This window comes from Alternaria burnsii (genome assembly GCF_013036055.1).
Source record: "Alternaria burnsii strain CBS107.38 chromosome Unknown 731, whole genome shotgun sequence".
In the NCBI taxonomy this organism is placed as follows: Eukaryota; Fungi; Ascomycota; class Dothideomycetes; order Pleosporales; family Pleosporaceae; genus Alternaria; species Alternaria burnsii.
In genome coordinates, this window is record NW_024066115.1 from 910466 (window position 1) to 928889 (window position 18424).

Below are 18424 nucleotides of genomic sequence, written 5' to 3' on the forward strand. Positions count from 1 at the left end.
TTTCCGTGATGTCTCTGTGGGGGCTGGTTTCGCGTAGCTAGTAGTACGTTTGGTGTAGGGCGTGGGTGAGCGGAACACGGGCAGATGGTTCAAACTCGCAACCTGACGGCGCACAGTACAAAGCAGAAGTGAATCATTAGAATTGGTATTCTCGTGGAAATCAACTCTTGCATAAATGTAGTGTCCAGTCGAGGCTTTACTAAATAACAGGGACCGAATGCATACTAATATTAGTAGGAACCCTTGTATTTGAATACGCAACTTGCGGAGAAGATTCCCTAGTACAAATGGCTGGGGAAGGGCCGTGTGATCGTGTGAGAAGGTCTATGACGACGACGAATTAGGCTCCATATCTGGAGCGCCAGCGGCAACAATTGTTGGCCAGACAAGTCGCATGAGTCAGCCCAAGTGACAGCAGTTGTCATGTGTCTCTCAAGTACCAACATGGCTTTGAGTGTCCAAAGTTGGCGGTATCGAGCAAACAGCTGTCTTGTGTGGCTGAGAATCGTTGGCAGGATTCTGTCTGTGGTCGTGGACATATTGTGCAGCAAGGCGTACACGCAAACTCAGGGCATGTATGTTAATAGCCTATATGGACTGCGTGACCCTGGGATGGAGGCAAACGTGCATCGCGTTCATCAAGAAGAAAAGCCGGAATGAATGGCAGGTACTTGAGAGGCAATGCAGCCGAGGCCTACCGATCCAATTAGCGCCCTCCGATTTTAGTTTGTAAGTAACGCCGTCGGTCGCAACTGCCATCATTGACCTCCAACTTCGAATCCACAAGGACCTTTCGCACTCCCGTATACTCTCCGCTCTTCGGCTACCGCCAATATGAGTTGTCTCAGGATGCGTCGTACGCAGCTTGCAAGCCAGGTGAGTTTCTGCACGCTTTCCATGCCACACGTTCGCGGTCGACGGTCGATAAACTCGGCATCCGCCGCACCGAGGCGTGTGCCACATCCCACATGGCTTTGGCAGATTGTCGCACGTCAACACGACACGCTTGCAGTAGCAGACAATGCCCTTGAATCGTTCATATTCTCCTGCGATTCTCTCTTGGTTCAATGGCTAACATTCGCCTCATAGCTCGCGAGGAGCTTCCGCCCAACCACACGAGCTTTCTCTTCAACCCGGCCAGCGCAACGCATTTTCGCTACTGAGAACCTGAGGGCAAAGGAAGCGTCGGGTTTCATTTCCAGTAAATACCCCGTCATCGACCACGAATACGATGCCATTGTTGTTGGTGCTGGAGGAGCTGGTCTTCGCGCCGCGTTCGGTCTCGCTGAAGCTGGTTTCAACACCGCCTGTATATCTAAGCTTTTCCCCACACGGTCGCATACAGTAGCCGCACAGGGTGGAATTAATGCCGCGCTTGGAAAGTATGTAGAGACGATGGGTGTCTAGTAGAAGTTCCAGAAGCTGACGAACATGTGTAGCATGCATGAGGACGACTGGCGATGGCATATGTACGACACAGTCAAGGGATCCGACTGGCTTGGCGACCAGGACGCCATTCACTACATGACAAGAGAAGCGCCTCAATCTGTTATCGAACTCGAGAACTATGGTTGCCCATTTTCGCGAACAGACGACGGCAAGATGTACAAAGAACCCCTCGCCTGAATTTTATAGAACATACTAACGCACTACAGCTACCAGCGTGCTTTCGGTGGACAGTCCCAGAAGTACGGAAAGGGTGGTCAAGCATACCGATGCTGTGCTGCCGCTGACCGTACCGGCCACGCTCTCCTCCACACTCTCTACGGACAATCGCTACGACACAACACCAAGTACTTCATCGAGTTCTTCGCCACGGATCTAATCATGGAGGACGGCGTCTGCAAGGGTGTTGTCGCATACAACCAGGAAGACGGAACCATCCACCGATTCATTGCCAAGAACACTGTATTGGCCACTGGTGGTTACGGACGTGCCTACTTCAGCTGCACATCTGCCCACACCTGCACTGGTGACGGTATGGCTATGGTTGCTCGCGCGGGTCTTCCCAACCAGGATCTGGAGTTCGTCCAATTCCACCCCACTGGTATCTACGGTGCTGGCTGCTTGATCACTGAGGGATCCCGTGGAGAGGGTGGTTACCTCCTCAACTCTGAGGGTGAACGGTTCATGGAGCGTTACGCGCCAACTGCCAAGGATCTTGCGTCCCGCGATGTTGTATCGCGATCGATGACCCTGGAAATCCGTGAAGGCCGTGGTGTCGGTCCTGAGAAGGACCATATCTACCTCCAGCTCAGCCATCTGCCCGCCGAGGTTCTTCATGAGCGTCTGCCTGGTATTTCTGAGACTGCCGCTATCTTCGCTGGTGTCGATGTCACCAAGCAGCCCATCCCTGTTCTCCCCACGGTCCACTACAACATGGGTGGTATTCCTACCAAGTACACTGGTGAGGTCATCACTCAGGATGCCCAAGGTAATGACCAGGTCGTCCCAGGTCTGTTCGCTTGTGGTGAAGCTGCCTCCGTCTCCGTCCACGGAGCCAACCGTCTTGGTGCCAACTCTCTCCTCGATCTTATCGTCTTCGGTCGTGCTGTTTCCCACACTATCCGCGATAACTTCAGCCCTGGCCAAAAGGCTGATCCCGTCTCCGCTGATGCTGGTGCTGATTCCATCTCCGTTCTCGACCAGATCCGCACATCTGATGGCCCCAAGTCGACTGCCGAAGTCCGCCTCCAGATGCAGAAGGTCATGCAGACCGACGTTGCCGTCTTCCGAACTCAAGAGTCGCTCGATGAGGGTGTCAAGAAGATCCACGACGTCGACGCTGAGTTCGCCAACGTTGGTATCAAGGACCGCAGCATGATCTGGAACTCGGATCTTGTTGAGACCCTTGAGCTTCGCAACCTCCTCACCTGCGCCGTTCAAACTGCCGAATCCGCCGCCAACCGTAAGGAGTCACGAGGTGCCCACGCCCGTGAGGATTTCCCCGACCGTGATGATGAGCAATGGATGAAGCACACACTGTCGTGGCAGAAGAAGCCCCACGGTGAGACCCAATTAGGCTACAGGAAGGTCGTTGGTACTACTTTGGACGAGGCTGAGTGCAAGGCTGTACCGCCGTTCAAGCGTACGTACTAGAGGATTGGCTGGGTTAGAAAGGAAAGCGAGAGATGTGTTTTGTATTCTATGTACTTCGGATGACGGATTGCATGTTTTAGCATGTTTGAGAGCATAAATCGTTCTGGATTGAGAATCGAACCTCCCAAGTTTGATCGCTATATTGTGTTCAAATCGGGAACCTTTGTTGAATGGTGCAGTGCTACTGAATGCTGCACCCGGTATTGAGTAGTCGTCCTTGCATGTTGGATATACCATTGCCCTACCATAGACTGTTGTGGAGAGCCGTGGTTTATTGACTTAGTAAGCGCGAACTGTTCCGCTTAGCACATCAATGTTTAACCAACATTCCAATGCCAATATCAACCTCATCTATAGAGGCCATTAGGGAGAACATCATCAACCCATCAAGGCATGACTATGGCATGTCGGTGCTTAGTGAGAGACAATTCTCTGCAAAAAGAAACGAGCTCCCGCCGAAAAAGTTTTCCCATCTTCATCTCCACAAATTTTAATCTTGCATCAATGGATTCATACAAGATGATGTTGATCATTGGCGTAAGTGCTTTACTCAATCTAAAAACACAGACACTGTTCCACAAACACATAGCACAAATAGAGTACTGACTGTTGTATGTGTTAGGCGGGAGGCGCTTTGGGTGTCCCAATATTGAACGAATTCCTGGATTCAGCTTATGAAGTGAGCGTTCTTAGTCGCAGAGAGTCTACTGCAACATTGCGGGACGGTGTGAAGGTTTTCAAAGCAGACTACAAAGACTTTGCGGAGGTCAAGGTTGATTGATTGATTGATTGTGATTTGACGCCCTATTTGAAACCTCCCATGGGGTATTCGGGCGGGGCAAGCCAGAGTATGTAAAGCGCTGCAACACTGACCCTGTAAACCCTACTCTAGTATCTATACATGTCTGGATTCAAACTTCCGCCGGTTGAAGCTTAAAGTCTGTTTACATTCTTTGGGCCACAGCCACAGGACGGGGTGTCAGAGCCGGTGACGCGGCCTTAACAAAGGAAAGAGAGAGAGAGAGGGTGATTTACATAAAGCGAAGAGAGCGATAGCGGAGGTCAAGGCTGCCATGGAAGGGCAAGATGCTGTGATCAGCAATGTGGGCGGTCATGCAGCTGGAGATCAACAGATCTTTGTAGACGCCGCCCTCGCAACTGGTGTCAAGAGGTTTTTCCCAAGCGAATATGGTCCCTATACCAGGGATCTCAGGATGCTTGAGCTCCAGCCGTATACCACCCCATATAAGAAAGCTCCCGTTGAATACCTTCGAACAAAAGAGATCCAAATATCATAGACGGCCCTGATTACAGGCGGATTCTTCGAATGGGGTAGAGGAAACGGCTTTTTCGGCTTCGACCTTCCGAACAAGACTGCAACTTTGACCGATGATGGAGTTAGCGCCTGGGCCTCCACTACGATGGGAACGATCGCCGGAGCCATTAAGGCCTCTCTTGATCACGCTGACGAGACGAAGAATCAGTACGTCTTTGTTTCGCCCTTCCACCACACTCAGCGCGAGATACTTGACATCATCGAGAAGGCTGATGGAAAGAAGTGGAATGTTGTGCACGTTAGATCCGAAGACCTCCTTGCCAACGGCAAGAGAAGAGTCCAATCGGGTGATTTTGCTGGCACCATGGATTTGACTAGAGGTATCGCCATGGGCAAGCTCGGATTAGTCGATCTGAGGCCTCATGGGCTTTGGAACGAGAAGTCAGGGTTGCCTGAGGAAGACTTAGAGGCGGCTCTCAGAAAAATAGTGTGGAGAAAGCTTTTGAATTTGAAAAACACTGTTCAAGGAAACAAGAAGTGTCTTTGAATGATTTGAAAGAGTATAACAAGATTAGCAAACCTGGAATTGGTACATGCACAGTTCTTGCTCGTCTACAGACAAAAACACGAGGGCTAACGTCGCACAAAGCTGAACCAGCTCCTCCGCTGCTCGGTAATAACCGGTGCGCTGTCTACCACGTCTTCCGCCGCTAGCTCACTTATCGACAACTGCTGAGATACCATAGAATCTGTTGAAGCGAATGAAGACGGCTGCTTTACCATCGGGCTCTTGCCAGGTCGCCACATAATCGGCAGATCCTTGAGTTTATGCCCCTTCTCCATGAGCGGAATTTCACTCTCTAAATCGGTCCAGTTGCGGTGGCCTTCGCCTTCGTAGGCTCGACGCTGGAGCTGCCATACTCCATCTTGTGTCCAGCGAGCGATACGGGGGCCGAGTGCACGGCGGAAGCGAGTGAGGTAGACGAGGAATTTTAGAAGCGTGATGTCGACGATTGCGACGAGGATGGAAAAAGTGATGACGAAGGAGAGGCCGAAGATGTTGATGTTGCTGGTATAGATTAGTAAAAGTCCTGGGATGTCCAGGAGCATATGAGAACACTCACACGAATCCACCAGACTTTTTCATCTTCTGCGCTCCACAAAGCGCTTTCTCGCCCTCAGTCTGCGGCGCAATAACATACGCATCTGCAAATGGATCGCTCGCTTTAGGCCCAATCGCGTATTGAGAAACGGCCATCTGCATCGCAGCCCAGACCTCCTGTTCCCAACCTAAAACCTCCCGTTTCCAGAAGTCGTCGGGCATGGACGGAATCATGTAGGTAGACCGACCCTCTAAGTCCGAGGCTTGATTGGTCTGCACCCTTGCAGTAGTGTGTAGCCAGCTTGACATAATAAGAAGCTGTAGTACTGCTTGCTGCATGCTACTGGAATCTGGAAAATGGGTCTTGTTCATCTCATGATAGGGTAGACCTTGGAACGGTGTGCAGTAATCGTCCTGACCGTCTCTAGCGTGACAGTATTGGAACTTTGGACATATTAGTGTTTGTTCTCGTGCAAGACTGAATGTTCCAACTCACATGCTGGGTACATGCAACCCCTTTCACAGGGTCGTCAGACGCATAATTTGTGACCTCTTGACCCAGATCCCACGAAGAAATATTCTTGTGTGAAGAATACAGCGGGTCATTAGTTGGCGTGGCAAACATAAGGCGATTTTGCATGAAAGGTTTCAAAATCAAATCTCCATCTGGCCCATCGTTCATTTGAAGAGGGAAGAAGCTTTCCAGAGGAAACCACCCTTGCGGCACCCTGTTGACCGGCGATCTGTACCATACCGAGCCACTAGAGGAAGAGATCAGTTACAGCACAATCCATTGTACGCAACAACCTTTGACTTACAGCGGAATGGTTGGATTACCAGTGATGTTAGACACAAGGAGGTATCCTATGTAGCTCTCTATTCTCGTCCGATCTGTTGGTCCGTACAACAAGGCCAGAATCTGTTCGCCAGGAAAGATGAAACGATCCGCAGGTACCAGACTGGGTATCAGTTCTAAGTCGAAGACTTCGTAAGACCCTTCACTAGGTAAAACGGTACAGGAAATTTTCTTCCGAAACATTACACGATCTTTGGCAGCCAGGTTTAGTCCGAACATCTTACCGACATCTACAAGGCCTGAATCGACAGTAACGGCGTTTTTGGTACCGCACATGGTTTCATTGAACGGACAGGGCGTGCTTCCGACTGTAAGTGGTATGTTTACATTCGTGAAGGCATCGTTGCAGAGGGCGGGGAGTGAACCATTGCGGTAGCACGCTCCGGCGTAGACAGGAGCATTCGCGATTAAAGTGGTGATGTAAGTCCTCCAGGCAGTTCCAGTCCCGTTGATTCTTCCGCATAGCGGCGAGTTGACTAGCACTTCGATGGAGCCACTGTCGACGACAAAGGATGAGAAGACGGACGCCGCGACTGTGACCGCCGTGAAGAGCATTGCGACAAGTACCAATACCATGGAACGTAAGAGGGGTCGATCTGTGTTCTTCCTCCAGGCCCACCATAGTTTTAGCGCTTCGGCGACAACTGAGCTGGGTGTTGGAAGCGTACGCAGCAGTGCCTGCTGTTGCTTGAACATGGCATCCGCTGGACGACCGTTGGCGCGGATTTGATGAATCGCAAACGCGATCAGATGCCAAAGATGCGCAGTTCCTATCTTAATTAGTCACTTTTCTCTCTCCCGACGACTGATGCTCGTCAATATTACCTAGAGTTGACAACACAGCTAGCATGGCAACGACAAGATTGCCTGTTTGCGTATCAGTCGTGATAGTCCTTCCCAGAACTGGCCCTCCATCCACGTTCGTCCTATCAAAAGCAGCATATTAGCAACACATTGCGAAGAATATGAAGAATCCAGCATTAGCCTCTTACCATGCACCTGTCTTTACATATTTCGAATTCAACTCAAGAGACATTGTTGCAACATTCAACAACTAATATGATTGATAGTCGGCGTACCTCCAACAAAATATATAGCGAGACGTTGCTATCCTTTAGTGACATATTGATCTATCATGGGAAGCCGCGTATCCATCCTAATGTTCAATCTGAGGGTGGCACAGTGACTCTACGATGCTTGGCAAGCGATGCGGCGAATAATAAAAAACCAAGAAACGACGAGCAGCATTCCTGGCGCGTCGAGATAATTTTTGATGACCATTATACCGAAACGAGTATCTCTTGGGAGGTTTGTAGTGCCCAAAGCGTGCAGTGGATCCATAACGTGCGAGCTTTGGGTATGGTCAGCGCTTAAGTGACCGCAAGCGCGGTGGCGGCGCGTACGTGTAGATAAACGGATCTAGTAGCATAAAGTTGTTGAAGGCGCTTGAATACTCTATCATCTCTGGAACTGAGAGCATTGGTGGAGACGGATTCATTTAGAAGAAGGTCTGGTCGTGACTTCAAAGCGCGCAGTAAGCTACCGAAGTCGAGTGCGTGAAGCGTGATTCACGGACGCCATCAGACGATGATGAAAGTGACGTGGCGTGGCCAGCTGAAAGGCAAGAACTTCCATCACTGAGAGAAGATGCAGATACACTTCAATGCAGCGCTTAGCATTGTGAAGTTGTCAAAGACACTGGTAGGTGTGAAGTTAGACGTGTACCTGCCCAGGTCGCACTGGAGGCGCCTGGGACCTGTTCCGCGCTAAGCCATTCCAGGGCCGACGATGTACGTTCGTTTCCAAAGCGCAACCCAACATCACACTTCTTCTTCTGGAAAGATCCCTGGCCGTCTTCTAGAAAATAATAGCCTTAGCATAGTGCATTGAAAGCGTATATATATCTGCACGTGACCATTTTGATCGACCACAAGGTAATAAATCCCAGCATTGACTGACCCGCATCGCTTGCATTTACCATTGCCGCACTGACTTGGCCAAGGCACTATCAGAATTTGCCGTATGATCAACGTCCAGCATCGCGGATATATGGAAGGCAGACGAGTAACTTACCTGCAACATCTTCTACCAGCTTGGCAGGGGTGGCGGTGCATATACGATTCAGGCGACTGTGGGGCCGTTGTCTTCTAGGCATTCAACTGTTCGCCTTGTGATGCCTTTGTTCGCGTTTCATTGCCGGGTGAAGGATGAGATACAATCGCACCAAGTTTTGGCGAGATAGTTGTCCTATACAGAAGTACGGCTTGGATGTAGAATGTAGAAAGGAAATGGTACAAGCAGTGAATGATATGTACAATGACTTGATTGACTCTAAGTAGTACACGACTAGAATGCCGACTGGCTTGGCTACGCATATAACTGTCCGTGTAAGGATCGTATCGTACGTATACATTTCCCTCCCATGTCCTTTTCCACCCCAGCCGGTCAATGCAATGGATAAAAAGTATTGACAGCGAAATTAAGTTCCGACTCACACAACCCACTTGATGACGAAAAGGAGACCAGTCCATGCTGATGCAGATACATTGAATTATTATAGGGCGGCTATAAGAGCCCAAAGATGAGACAGAAATGCCGTGGAAACTTTTCGGAAGAGGTACCAACAATGAGGGGTATCATGCAATTGCTATGCACTCATGTGATGCTCTCTCTAGAATCGGAGTTTGGCCTCACGGGAATGAAGCTGGAAACGCTTGTCGAGGGTGATATCCTTGGTCATGACAGCAGCAGCAGCACGAGCAGCTGGGCTACCGTTCAAGCCGCTGTGATCTGGTAGGACGTAGTTCTTGGTGAGACGCTTGACAGCTCCGTCAACACCGTTGCTAAGGAGCAAGTTTGCGCTTCCACCAGTGTTGCCCTTGACATCGCCCTGGCGGGCAGTTGCAAGGAGCTTAGCCTTGAGGGCAGCAGGGTTTTGACCAAGACCAGCAACGTCTTGAGTCATGAGGGTGGCCATCACGCCAGTGACGTGAGGGCAGGCCATGGATGTACCCGAAAGGAAGTTGATGACAGCGTCGCCAGTGCTCCAGGAGCTCAAGATTTGCTCACCAGGGGCGTAGATGTCAACACACTGGCCAATGTTGGAGAAAGATGAGATCTCGTTGTCGATGTTAATGGAACCGACAGTGACGACATCGGAGTTCTTGCCACCGAGGTGAGCGGGAGTGCTACCACAAGCATCGATACCATCGTTACCAGCAGCGACTGAAATATGGATGCCAGCCTCTGAAGCACCGGCAATGATCTCGTCGACTGAGTTGGCGGTACCCTGAAGACCCCAAGACATGCTCATGATGGAACCGACGAAGCCTGGTTGTGTCTTGCGCTTGTTATGGTTGGCGATAACCCAGTCCATACCCTTGATGGTGTCGGAAGACGCACCAGATCCGTCATCTCCAAGTACCTTGACTTCGATAATGTTGGCACCCTGGGCGACACCGAACTTTGCGCCACCAGCAGTACCAGCAACGTGGGTGCCGTGACCATCACCATCAACAAAGGAGCCAGTAGCAGTGAAACCTTGAGTAGCGCGTCCAGTGAAGACAGCGTGGGTGGTTCGCACACCAGTGTCGATAACGTAGATGTCAACACCGGCACCGAGGGCTGAATCGTCGAAAGAGTAAACGAAGTCCTGGCCTTGTGGGGATCCAGTAGCGCCGGCTGCGCTCGAGACTCGTTGCAGACCCCAGGGAGCGCCCTGCTGCTGTGCAAAAGACTTGACATCGGCCTTCTCTTCTACAACGTTGATTTCGGCCAGCTCCTTGAAGATTTTGGCGTGGTCGTCGCACATCTCGACAACGGCCCACTGAGGGTTTACACCCGGTGAGGATTCGGCCTTGAGCACATCTCCCGACTTGAGCGATAGATTGTCTAGGTAGTTTTCGATCTTCCTGTGGTCTGTGTCGTTGCGCCACCAGGTAATGATGTACTCCTTGGTCTCAAGGGAGTGATTTGCTGGGAGGGCGTATTTGTTAATGAAGCCCTCAGAACCAGTTGTAGGAGCTGCGAGCACTGAAGAGCCAGCGGCCAAGAAACCGGCAGCGATAGCGAAGAAAGACTTCATGTTGATTACGGGGAGGATCCGGTCCGGCAAGAAGTTGTTGGAGGCGTAGAAGCGAAACTGTAGTGAGTTTGGTAGTCACTGAGAATGAATGTAGAAGGAACGCTATACGGACGCAAGTCAGTGACAGCCCTGCTGTGAACAAACGGCGCGTGAAGCCACAGACTAGCGACAGTCTACGTCGCTTTTATATAGCGATTAGAGCTACGGCTATTGAGACAGGCATACAAACAGACCATAATGGCGCTGTGTGGGGTCGAGAAGGATGAGTGACTAGGGTAGTGCAGGCACACAATGTGTGGCAGCCTCAGAGTGGAAAAAAAGCTTGGAGACTTACATCAACGTGCAGGCAACGAAGGTGCGACGGAACCGTGTATCAGGCAAGTCTGGTCTGAGGAGGAAGGCGTATCGGCCAAGACGTGCCAGCACGCGAGAAGAAGAAGAAAGTGCGGGTGACGAAAGTAAGCAAAGTGAGTGAGTGTAGAAAAGAGCGAGTGATGAAGAGAGAGACAGAGCACTCTAAATGAATGGAAAGAGAGAGTGTGGGGTTGCAGGAAGACAGAAGGACCAAGACCGTTGGGAAGGAGTGATGAGAAGGTGCCCAGGCGGACGAGACGACCTCATGTACTCGCGTCGCAAGTGTCCAGGCCATAGTCACCAAGCTCAGCGAAGAAGCGTCCGCATGTGAAACGGCTTGGCGGTGGGCTTGTTCCCGAGAGAATACCAGGCCCAATTCACTGTTGCGCGCCGGTAGCCAAGCCTGACGGCCTGCATCAGGTCGCTGACCAGGGGTAGTGCAAGCGAGAGCGGGCTCTAGGGACCCTCGACGCACGATTGGGGCGCCTCGGGAGATTGTTGGTGCTAGGGCGACGACTGGCCAATGCCTACCCAGCCGGTATTCACCTATTTGGACGCACCACGTCGCTTCTGATGGTACACTTGCAGCATCGCGCCTGTCGAGCTGCTCCATCTGGAGAGGCGGAAATTCAATGCAGACACTCGCCCTGACCGACGTGTGGGCCATTGACGGCCAACACAGAGGGAAAGAGCCAGCCTTAGCCGTGCCTGCCCTGATTGGCTGTCCCCTTCTGAAACAACGTGGGCCTGCGTCACGACCCAAACCAGTCAAGCGCCCATGGCCAATCCCCACAGCATGCATGAACCAGCACTCAACGCAAGAAAATCCAGACAACCGTCCGCACGGCCAAGGGGTGCAATTGCGTGTCAAAAGATCATGCACTACCGTCAATCGAGCTGGTGCGTCCTATGAGCCTGTGAGGGCCTGAGCCACACGGCACTGCAACGGCTTTCCCTCTCTCCATCCAGTCGCCACCGCCGAGTGCTACCGTTTGACACAACGGGCCCTCTCCGCAATGTGTCAAGCCGTCCAATATCCCCAAACTAAACACCCAGAGCCACAAAACCGAACGGGGTGTTTCAATGTTTATTAAGGGGACTCGTACGAACTCATGGCACTACATACCCAGGTAATGGGGAACGGGTTCATCCTCATTCTGCATATTGTGCTGTTTCTGGGGTGCATAACTACGGTGCAGCCCCATTGACCTGACAGCCATACACCCCAAGCATTAGCAACACCTCTCTCACACAGCCATTGTTGTTGCTGTAGTGTCATGGACTCAGCGTCCAGTTCCCCAACGTTTCGTGCTCGACTCGTACCACCCCAGGCCCTGTGTTTCGAGACTGGCCAATTCGGAATATAGCTCGCATAAGAAACACCACCCCAATTATAACATCATCTCAGCCCGAACAGCAACAACCGCGGCATAAACAATCATAACCCGTGCGATGAACAGTCTCATCTGTCAAAAGGCAAAGGCATAAAGCTGTCGGAAACAAACAAGACGACATTGTTTGATCAACAATGGCCTACTTTTGGACCATCCAACAACAAGCTGCGCCTCACCTCCACAAAACCCAGGAGATTAGTTTAGACATCCTGGTCGCAGGACGAAGACCCTCAATCAATCTGCGCCGCATCGTGGCTTGGGCCCTCGAATCATGGCCACTCAAGATGGGGTTAGACGCGGCACGTGAAACCACACTACTAATCCTTCGCTTCGACAGGCATGGCAAAGTTTGTATCGCTACTAGATGGAGATCTGCGGAATTCAATTTACCTCAGCCAGCGATAAAGGTATTGAGTGGACATGTCCAGCTTAGTAGCAATATAAAATTCTCCCATCGTGGAGTAGAAACACGAGTCGGTGGGTTCTGCCAAGGCAGGTCCAGTAATCTTTACGTCAAAGCACTTGCCGCTTCTCTGTCAACTCAACCGTCAGGGTACAAAATTCTACGCGATTCACACTAGATTTAGTGTCATGACGCACAGCACTTTTGACAGATGCGACAAGCTTTCAGCCACCCGGGAGTCCATCTGACTATATCGTCCAAGCACGGCACAGCATCTAGCTCCGCCTGTGCTGCTACATCTGCACATCCCATACTCGAGATGTGACCTGGCTGGAGCAAAAAGTAGCCAGACCCTGTGAAGGCATGCCAAAGAAAAGAGGCCATCACCCATTCCTACATAATCATCAAACAACTTGATTGTTACAAAGAATGTACAAATTTCATACCATCAGACCCTGCATCACCCATTTCACACTTACCAACCTGTCATAACCATGACCAATGCCAGATATCCCATATTCATCTTAGCCATCCAATGATAAAGATCTTCATACCTCCTCATCGCTGTCATCGCCCAGCAGTTCCCCTTCGTCAGGATCCACAACCGCGTAATCTCCCCTGCCGCGCGCAAAACTGCTTCTAGAAGTATACGTCCTGCCGTAACCCCCATAGCCACCTCCACCACCCATTCTGCCAGCAGCCCATCTATAAACGCTGCCTACGAGTAGAGGCAGTGCACTGATGACGGCCACGAGGCCCGATACAGCAGCGATGGGCCATTTGACCCATGGCGCATCCGAGTCGAATGCGCCACTTCCGCTTCCGTCACCCAAGCGAATGCGACCAAATTTGCCGTCCCAGTGCTTCCACACATAGTATCCGACACCGCCTGCCGCAGCAAAGGGAAGGACGATAGCCAAGAATAGGGAGAAGCCTCCGATGCCATGTTTTTTCTGAAAGTCCTCTTCGAAGCCGGGGCAAGGCTGTGGGACACCCGTTTTGTCAAGTTCCCGACCGCCCTCGCAGGTGGAGAGAGGGATCCTGCGGAATCGGACGTCGGTGTAGTACTCTTTTACGTTCTTGTCTTTGCACACGGCAGACGCATCAGGCAGTGTGAGACCGGCCACAGGCTTGCAATCACCACTTGCGTCGCGCTCATAGTTGTATGCACTACTGATTGTTAGCATGTGCCGCTGGGCAAAAGTATAAAACCAGGTCTTACCATTCAAAGTCTCGCCTGGTGCAGGAGCAGTTTCGTGCGATGTCGTGCATTTGATCGATGCGCTGACCGTTTTTGCACTTGGCATCTCTCTTCTTGCGGTGGTATTGTGCTACGTGACCGAATAGACACTGAGGCTCTTCTTTCTGAAGCGGGTGCTGTGGAACCCAGAGGTCGTAATCACCGCTGGTAGGATCATTCTCATTGAGCTCACATTTTTTGCTGAATTCTGGTAGACCGGAGAAGTCAAGGTTGACAGCAACAAGTTCTTTGCTGTCTTTACCCCAGAGGAGGAAGTTTAGAGAAGTGTCACTAGGCACGGTAGTGATTGCTTCAACGCGTATCTTATGGTCGGAGAATTGGTAGAGGTTCCACTTTGAGCCGTTGTCGAGAGAGTAGTAGACGTGGTCAGTGTCTTCTCCACGGCGGACGATGACAATGACGGAGCCTTGGTCGCCAAACTCCCAGGCGTAGGTACCCTTCTTGATCTCGGTCCAGGTAATACCTGCGTCGGTCGTCATGAAGGTATTGGCCTCACCAAAGGTAGATAGCTCTGAGCCAACATTTCCAACAGCAAGCATCATCCCTACTGCTGTCGGAGAGGAGTACATCTCCCGAGGATCAGCACGTTCTGTATATCCATGAATATGCAGACCGCACTTGTACTTGTCGGAAACATCACATTCGTATGCCTTGCCTTCCGAGTCCTTCTCAGGCGCCTGGAGGGGTTCCCATTCAGCGCCGTCGTTATGCGTGATGCGACTCTGCTTCTTCTTCTTGGATCCCTTGTTGACCTCATCGACGTTGACGATAACATTGGCGACAGCGACTCCCTCAAGACCTTGCATCTTCTCGAAGTCGACGTAGCCTTCCATATTTCGGTTCACAGCGGCCAGGCTCATGACGTAAGATGTACCATTGCTGTTACTCTTGATGATGGAACCATACTCCTGATCCCGTGTTGGATTGACTGTAACATGAAGGAAGACCGCGTGTGTGGAGCTGTCCAGAACAGTGTAGGCTGTCTGGTGAACGTCAAAGAACTTGGGTGGGAACTTGGCCTCGGCGAAAATGTTGGCGTCAAGACTCGCATCCAGATGGAGAGTCCCATCATCAGCTTTGGTCGCGACAACGATAAACTCAGACATTGTCGCAAATTCCACGACAGATTTGAACTTGACATCCTTCTTCTTGAACCAGTCCTCACTGGAAATGAGTTCAAGGGGAGCGCCCATTTCCTCGTTTGTGTGCTGTTCGCAGAAGATCTGCTCCTCCTTGATGCTTCGACCAGCTTCGCGCCAAACAAATGCGCACTTTTTGACGTACGGTACGAGCGGCTCCCAGCTTTCGTCTTCACCGTTCTTCTGTGAGACATAGGCTACAGTATGACAGTCTTTATCGCCAGCTTTGTCGCAGTGCTTTCCGCCCATCCAGATGATCCAGCTTTCCTCCTTTGGATGGAATTGCATAATCGAGAGCCTTTCTTTATTGGGCATAACGGGTGCCTCGTGAGAGCGGATGCTATCGCGACGTCCGCGGTCTGTGGAGTAATAAAATTTCTTGCCGGCAGTCAAGAAGTAAACTCTGTTGTTATCGTATTGGTGAGGGTAGATTCGAACAACCTCATCATCCACAGCCTTTTTCCATTTCTTTCCATGGTCATGAGTGATGTAGGCCGTTCGCTCATCGGTCAGCATGACAACTGTTTCGTCTTTGTCGTCATCGCTCTGGGTATTGCCCTCGAGATAGTACTGCTCCAAGAATTCACCTCCCTTGAACCTGGTGATTTCGCTCGTAATCTTGTCACTCTTTGGTGGCGGTCTCTCAGCGTCTCCGCATTCACGCTCGACTTGCTTGTCTCTTTCGGTCTCGCCTTTGCATTGGTCACCAGGTATCTTTCTCCAACCGGAGCTGCCTTTGTATGTCTTTGCGTCACCCTCGCAAGCGCCTTGGGGTAATTTGAAGGAGTCGTTAGGTTCGCACTTCTTCTCCTTGCCTTCTCCAGTAGGTGTAAATCCGAAATCGCATTCGTAGTCTCTGAATTCGTCGCAATCACATGGCTTGAAGTTTGGTGTCGGGTCTTTGAAGACCTCTTCAACAAAGCATTCGGCATCCCACTTTCGCCGGCGGAACAGCTGTTTGTGACCCATGACGCAGCTTGGGTCACCGTCTGCATCTTTACGCACAGACCATTCGTCATCAAAATCGCTGTCGCCACACTTCTTCAGCATATCAGTGAAGTCCAGGTGGATGATAACATGTTCTCGGCCACCGCCGTCCTTCTTCTTAGATGCGTAGAGCATAAACTTCAAGCTCGTCGAGTCAGGTAGGGTTGTGAGTTCGCGTGCGCGGATCTTGTAGTCAAGCTTTATCTTCTTCCATGTATCTTTCCGCCCATGCTTGAACGAATACCTGATCTCGTCGGTGTCGCCCTCGTCGAATACGGCTACCAAAATAGAACCCTGGTCGCCAATTTCGTACTTGTGCGCATCTTCAAGCGCCAGTTCCCATGTGAGACCGGCGTCATCAGAGACATAGAGATCGCCGTCGGTGTATTTGCCCAGGTAATCTCCAGTGTTTCCGACACCCATGACGATACCTGGTGCGGGGCTTGAAAAGACCCTCCCGCTGTTGTGCAGGTTAGTCACCGAATGTAGATGCAATTCTGCGTCTTTCTTGCCCTTAATCGTGAGCTTTTCGAAAGATCTGCCGTCATCAAAGCTGATTCGCGATTTTAGTTTCTTGCCCTGACCCGATTTTTCTACCTGTTTCCAGTTGTCAACAGTATTTACCAGAACCACACCCTGGATGTTTGCGATCTTCTCGAAATCGACGTATCCACCTTCGTTGCGATTTGTATGCTCCATGTTCTTGGTGAAGTGGGTGCCGTTCGAGTTACTCGTGTAGAGGTTGCCCATGTCCACGTACTTGGAGGTCATGACATCGACTTGTATGCTGTAGTTGGTCGACTCGAGGATAGTGTATGCGTCTTCCTCAATTTTGTGATCGCCGAACTGAGCATGATGCCATGTCTCGGTATCTTGGGTTACGTAGAGGGCGAGTTCGTTGGAGTGGTCGGCTTTGGCGGCGGCGACGATATAGCCTTTGACAGCGGCCATGTTGGCCATACCCTGAACGGTACGTCCAGATGACATGACGGGCTCCTCTTCATCTTTGAAGTAACTGCGTCGGTTAGCTGCTACCCATAGTTGTAATCGGTTGCCACTCACTTGTCAGAAATCAGGAGCCTAAAGTCCTTTGACCTGTCCGAGTATTTGCCTCTGGTGATGCACAATATGCGGTCATCGTGCTTGTCCTGGCCTTGGAGGAAGCGTTCGGCGCCCTTTGCCCACTGGCACATTCGGCGGTCTTCGATGAGGATCTTGGGCTTTGACTTGAAGCCATCAGTCGTGTAGTAGGTCTAGCCTAGATTAGCCGCTGGGCTCACAAGCAAGACATACGGAACATACCCGTCCGAGACATGGCGCAGTAAAGCAGTTCTCAATCTCGTGAATCAGGATCTTCTTGCTGTCCTGGGCGTGCCAGTTCACGGGTACTTGGGGCGACGGCGGAAGCTCCGTCTCGAAACTGTCCCAGTTCTCGCCCTGGTCGTACGTGACCCAATGCTTCTTTTCGCCCAAGACCAATGCGACCTTGTTGTCATATGGACTCTTGATTATGCCCAGCCCGTGTAGGTCTTGTAATTGCTTCCAGCCCTTGCCAGCATCGTGTGACCGCCAGATGCTTCCCGTCTCGAGTTCTTGCAGTAAGGCGACTCCGGAATCGTCAAAGTACAGGATGTTGACGATGTCGTTCTTGAAAGCCGTCGTCTCAACGAGCGGCTCTTCTTTCTTGGCGGCGGCGGCCGATGCTAGTGCCAGCAGGGCGGGCAGCAGGAGGCCCTTAAGGTATTTCATCATGCATAGAGGCGATGGAAAACGTGTGTGGTGAGGTCTGAGGTATGCGCACAGTTGAAAGAACAGCTGGCTGTTGGAGAATCACAGCCTCGAAGCTATGCAGCCCCAATGACGCTTGGCGATCTGAAACAGTCGATGCGCCGCGGTGGCGTAGGTGTGAACGGAGCGCAAGCGTTGAGCCCGACGCGTATAAAGATCCAAGGAGCGAGCTAGCACAATCTAAGAGCTGTACAGGAGATTCTAGGTTATGAGGCTCAGTTGCGCGATGATGGGTAGCCAAACTGGACAGATACAGCTCGCAGCCTCCCGCGCGTGGTGACGAATGGGCGGACGTCCGCGGCTTCTGGCCGCACCCAACATCCCTGTCGCTCCTGCACCTGAGATGGTTATTGCCGGCCGCAGCACGCGACTGACACTTTCACTCTTAAACTCATCTCTTCTACAAAGTTGCTAATCCTATTTACACCCAGGCTTTGCTTTACAGCATCCACACTGCTGCAGCCCCCATCTTGTACAGTTCGTGCTGAATCCCTCAAGTGTGAAGATGTTATCGTCGTAGCCGAATGCATCTCAAAATCAGCCAGATTCAATTCAACGGGGTCGACATAAGCGTATTCGTATCATGTATCGGGACCGGCGCCCCCGCAAAGAAACTGGACGACTGCTATCTGCTTCAGGGTCGCAGTCGTGGTGATTACCAAAGTTGGTGCCTCAAACGTG

The 18424-nt window shown here is 51.3% G+C and overlaps 5 protein-coding genes across 5 annotated transcripts; 2 read left to right on the forward strand and 3 right to left on the reverse strand.

Annotated features, from left to right (window-relative positions):
• Window positions 1-834: 834 nt before the first annotated feature.
• Window positions 835-3099, forward strand: GT037_006964 (succinate dehydrogenase flavoprotein mitochondrial precursor; the record flags this gene model as incomplete). The annotated part of the gene is made up of 4 exons (XM_038932011.1): window positions 835-876; window positions 1090-1382; window positions 1440-1604; window positions 1656-3099. 4 exons carry the CDS (start codon window positions 835-837, stop codon window positions 3097-3099), a joined length of 1944 nt encoding a protein of 647 aa, XP_038785483.1.
• A 622-nt stretch (window positions 3100-3721) lies between these two features.
• GT037_006965 (uncharacterized protein) lies at window positions 3722-4922 on the forward strand (the record flags this gene model as incomplete). Its single annotated transcript, XM_038932012.1, has 2 exons — window positions 3722-3871; window positions 4398-4922. Coding segments are annotated over 2 exons (675 nt in total), but the record flags the coding sequence as incomplete, so codon positions are not given.
• An 86-nt stretch (window positions 4923-5008) lies between these two features.
• GT037_006966 (uncharacterized protein) lies at window positions 5009-7369 on the reverse strand (the record flags this gene model as incomplete). The annotated part of the gene is made up of 6 exons (XM_038932013.1): window positions 5009-5444; window positions 5500-5921; window positions 5974-6238; window positions 6296-7103; window positions 7159-7259; window positions 7326-7369. 6 exons carry the CDS (start codon window positions 7367-7369, stop codon window positions 5009-5011), a joined length of 2076 nt encoding a protein of 691 aa, XP_038785485.1.
• A 1635-nt stretch (window positions 7370-9004) lies between these two features.
• GT037_006967 (oryzin precursor) lies at window positions 9005-10417 on the reverse strand (the record flags this gene model as incomplete). Its single annotated transcript, XM_038932014.1, has 1 exon — window positions 9005-10417. The coding sequence occupies one exon, from the start codon at window positions 10415-10417 to the stop codon at window positions 9005-9007; it is 1413 nt and encodes a 470-aa protein (XP_038785486.1).
• A 2699-nt stretch (window positions 10418-13116) lies between these two features.
• On the reverse strand, window positions 13117-17704 carry GT037_006968 (signal sequence binding protein; the record flags this gene model as incomplete). Its single annotated transcript, XM_038932015.1, has 4 exons — window positions 13117-13738; window positions 13791-16970; window positions 17018-17208; window positions 17258-17704. 4 exons carry the CDS (start codon window positions 17702-17704, stop codon window positions 13117-13119), a joined length of 4440 nt encoding a protein of 1479 aa, XP_038785487.1.
• Between the last annotated feature and the right edge of the window lie 720 nt (window positions 17705-18424).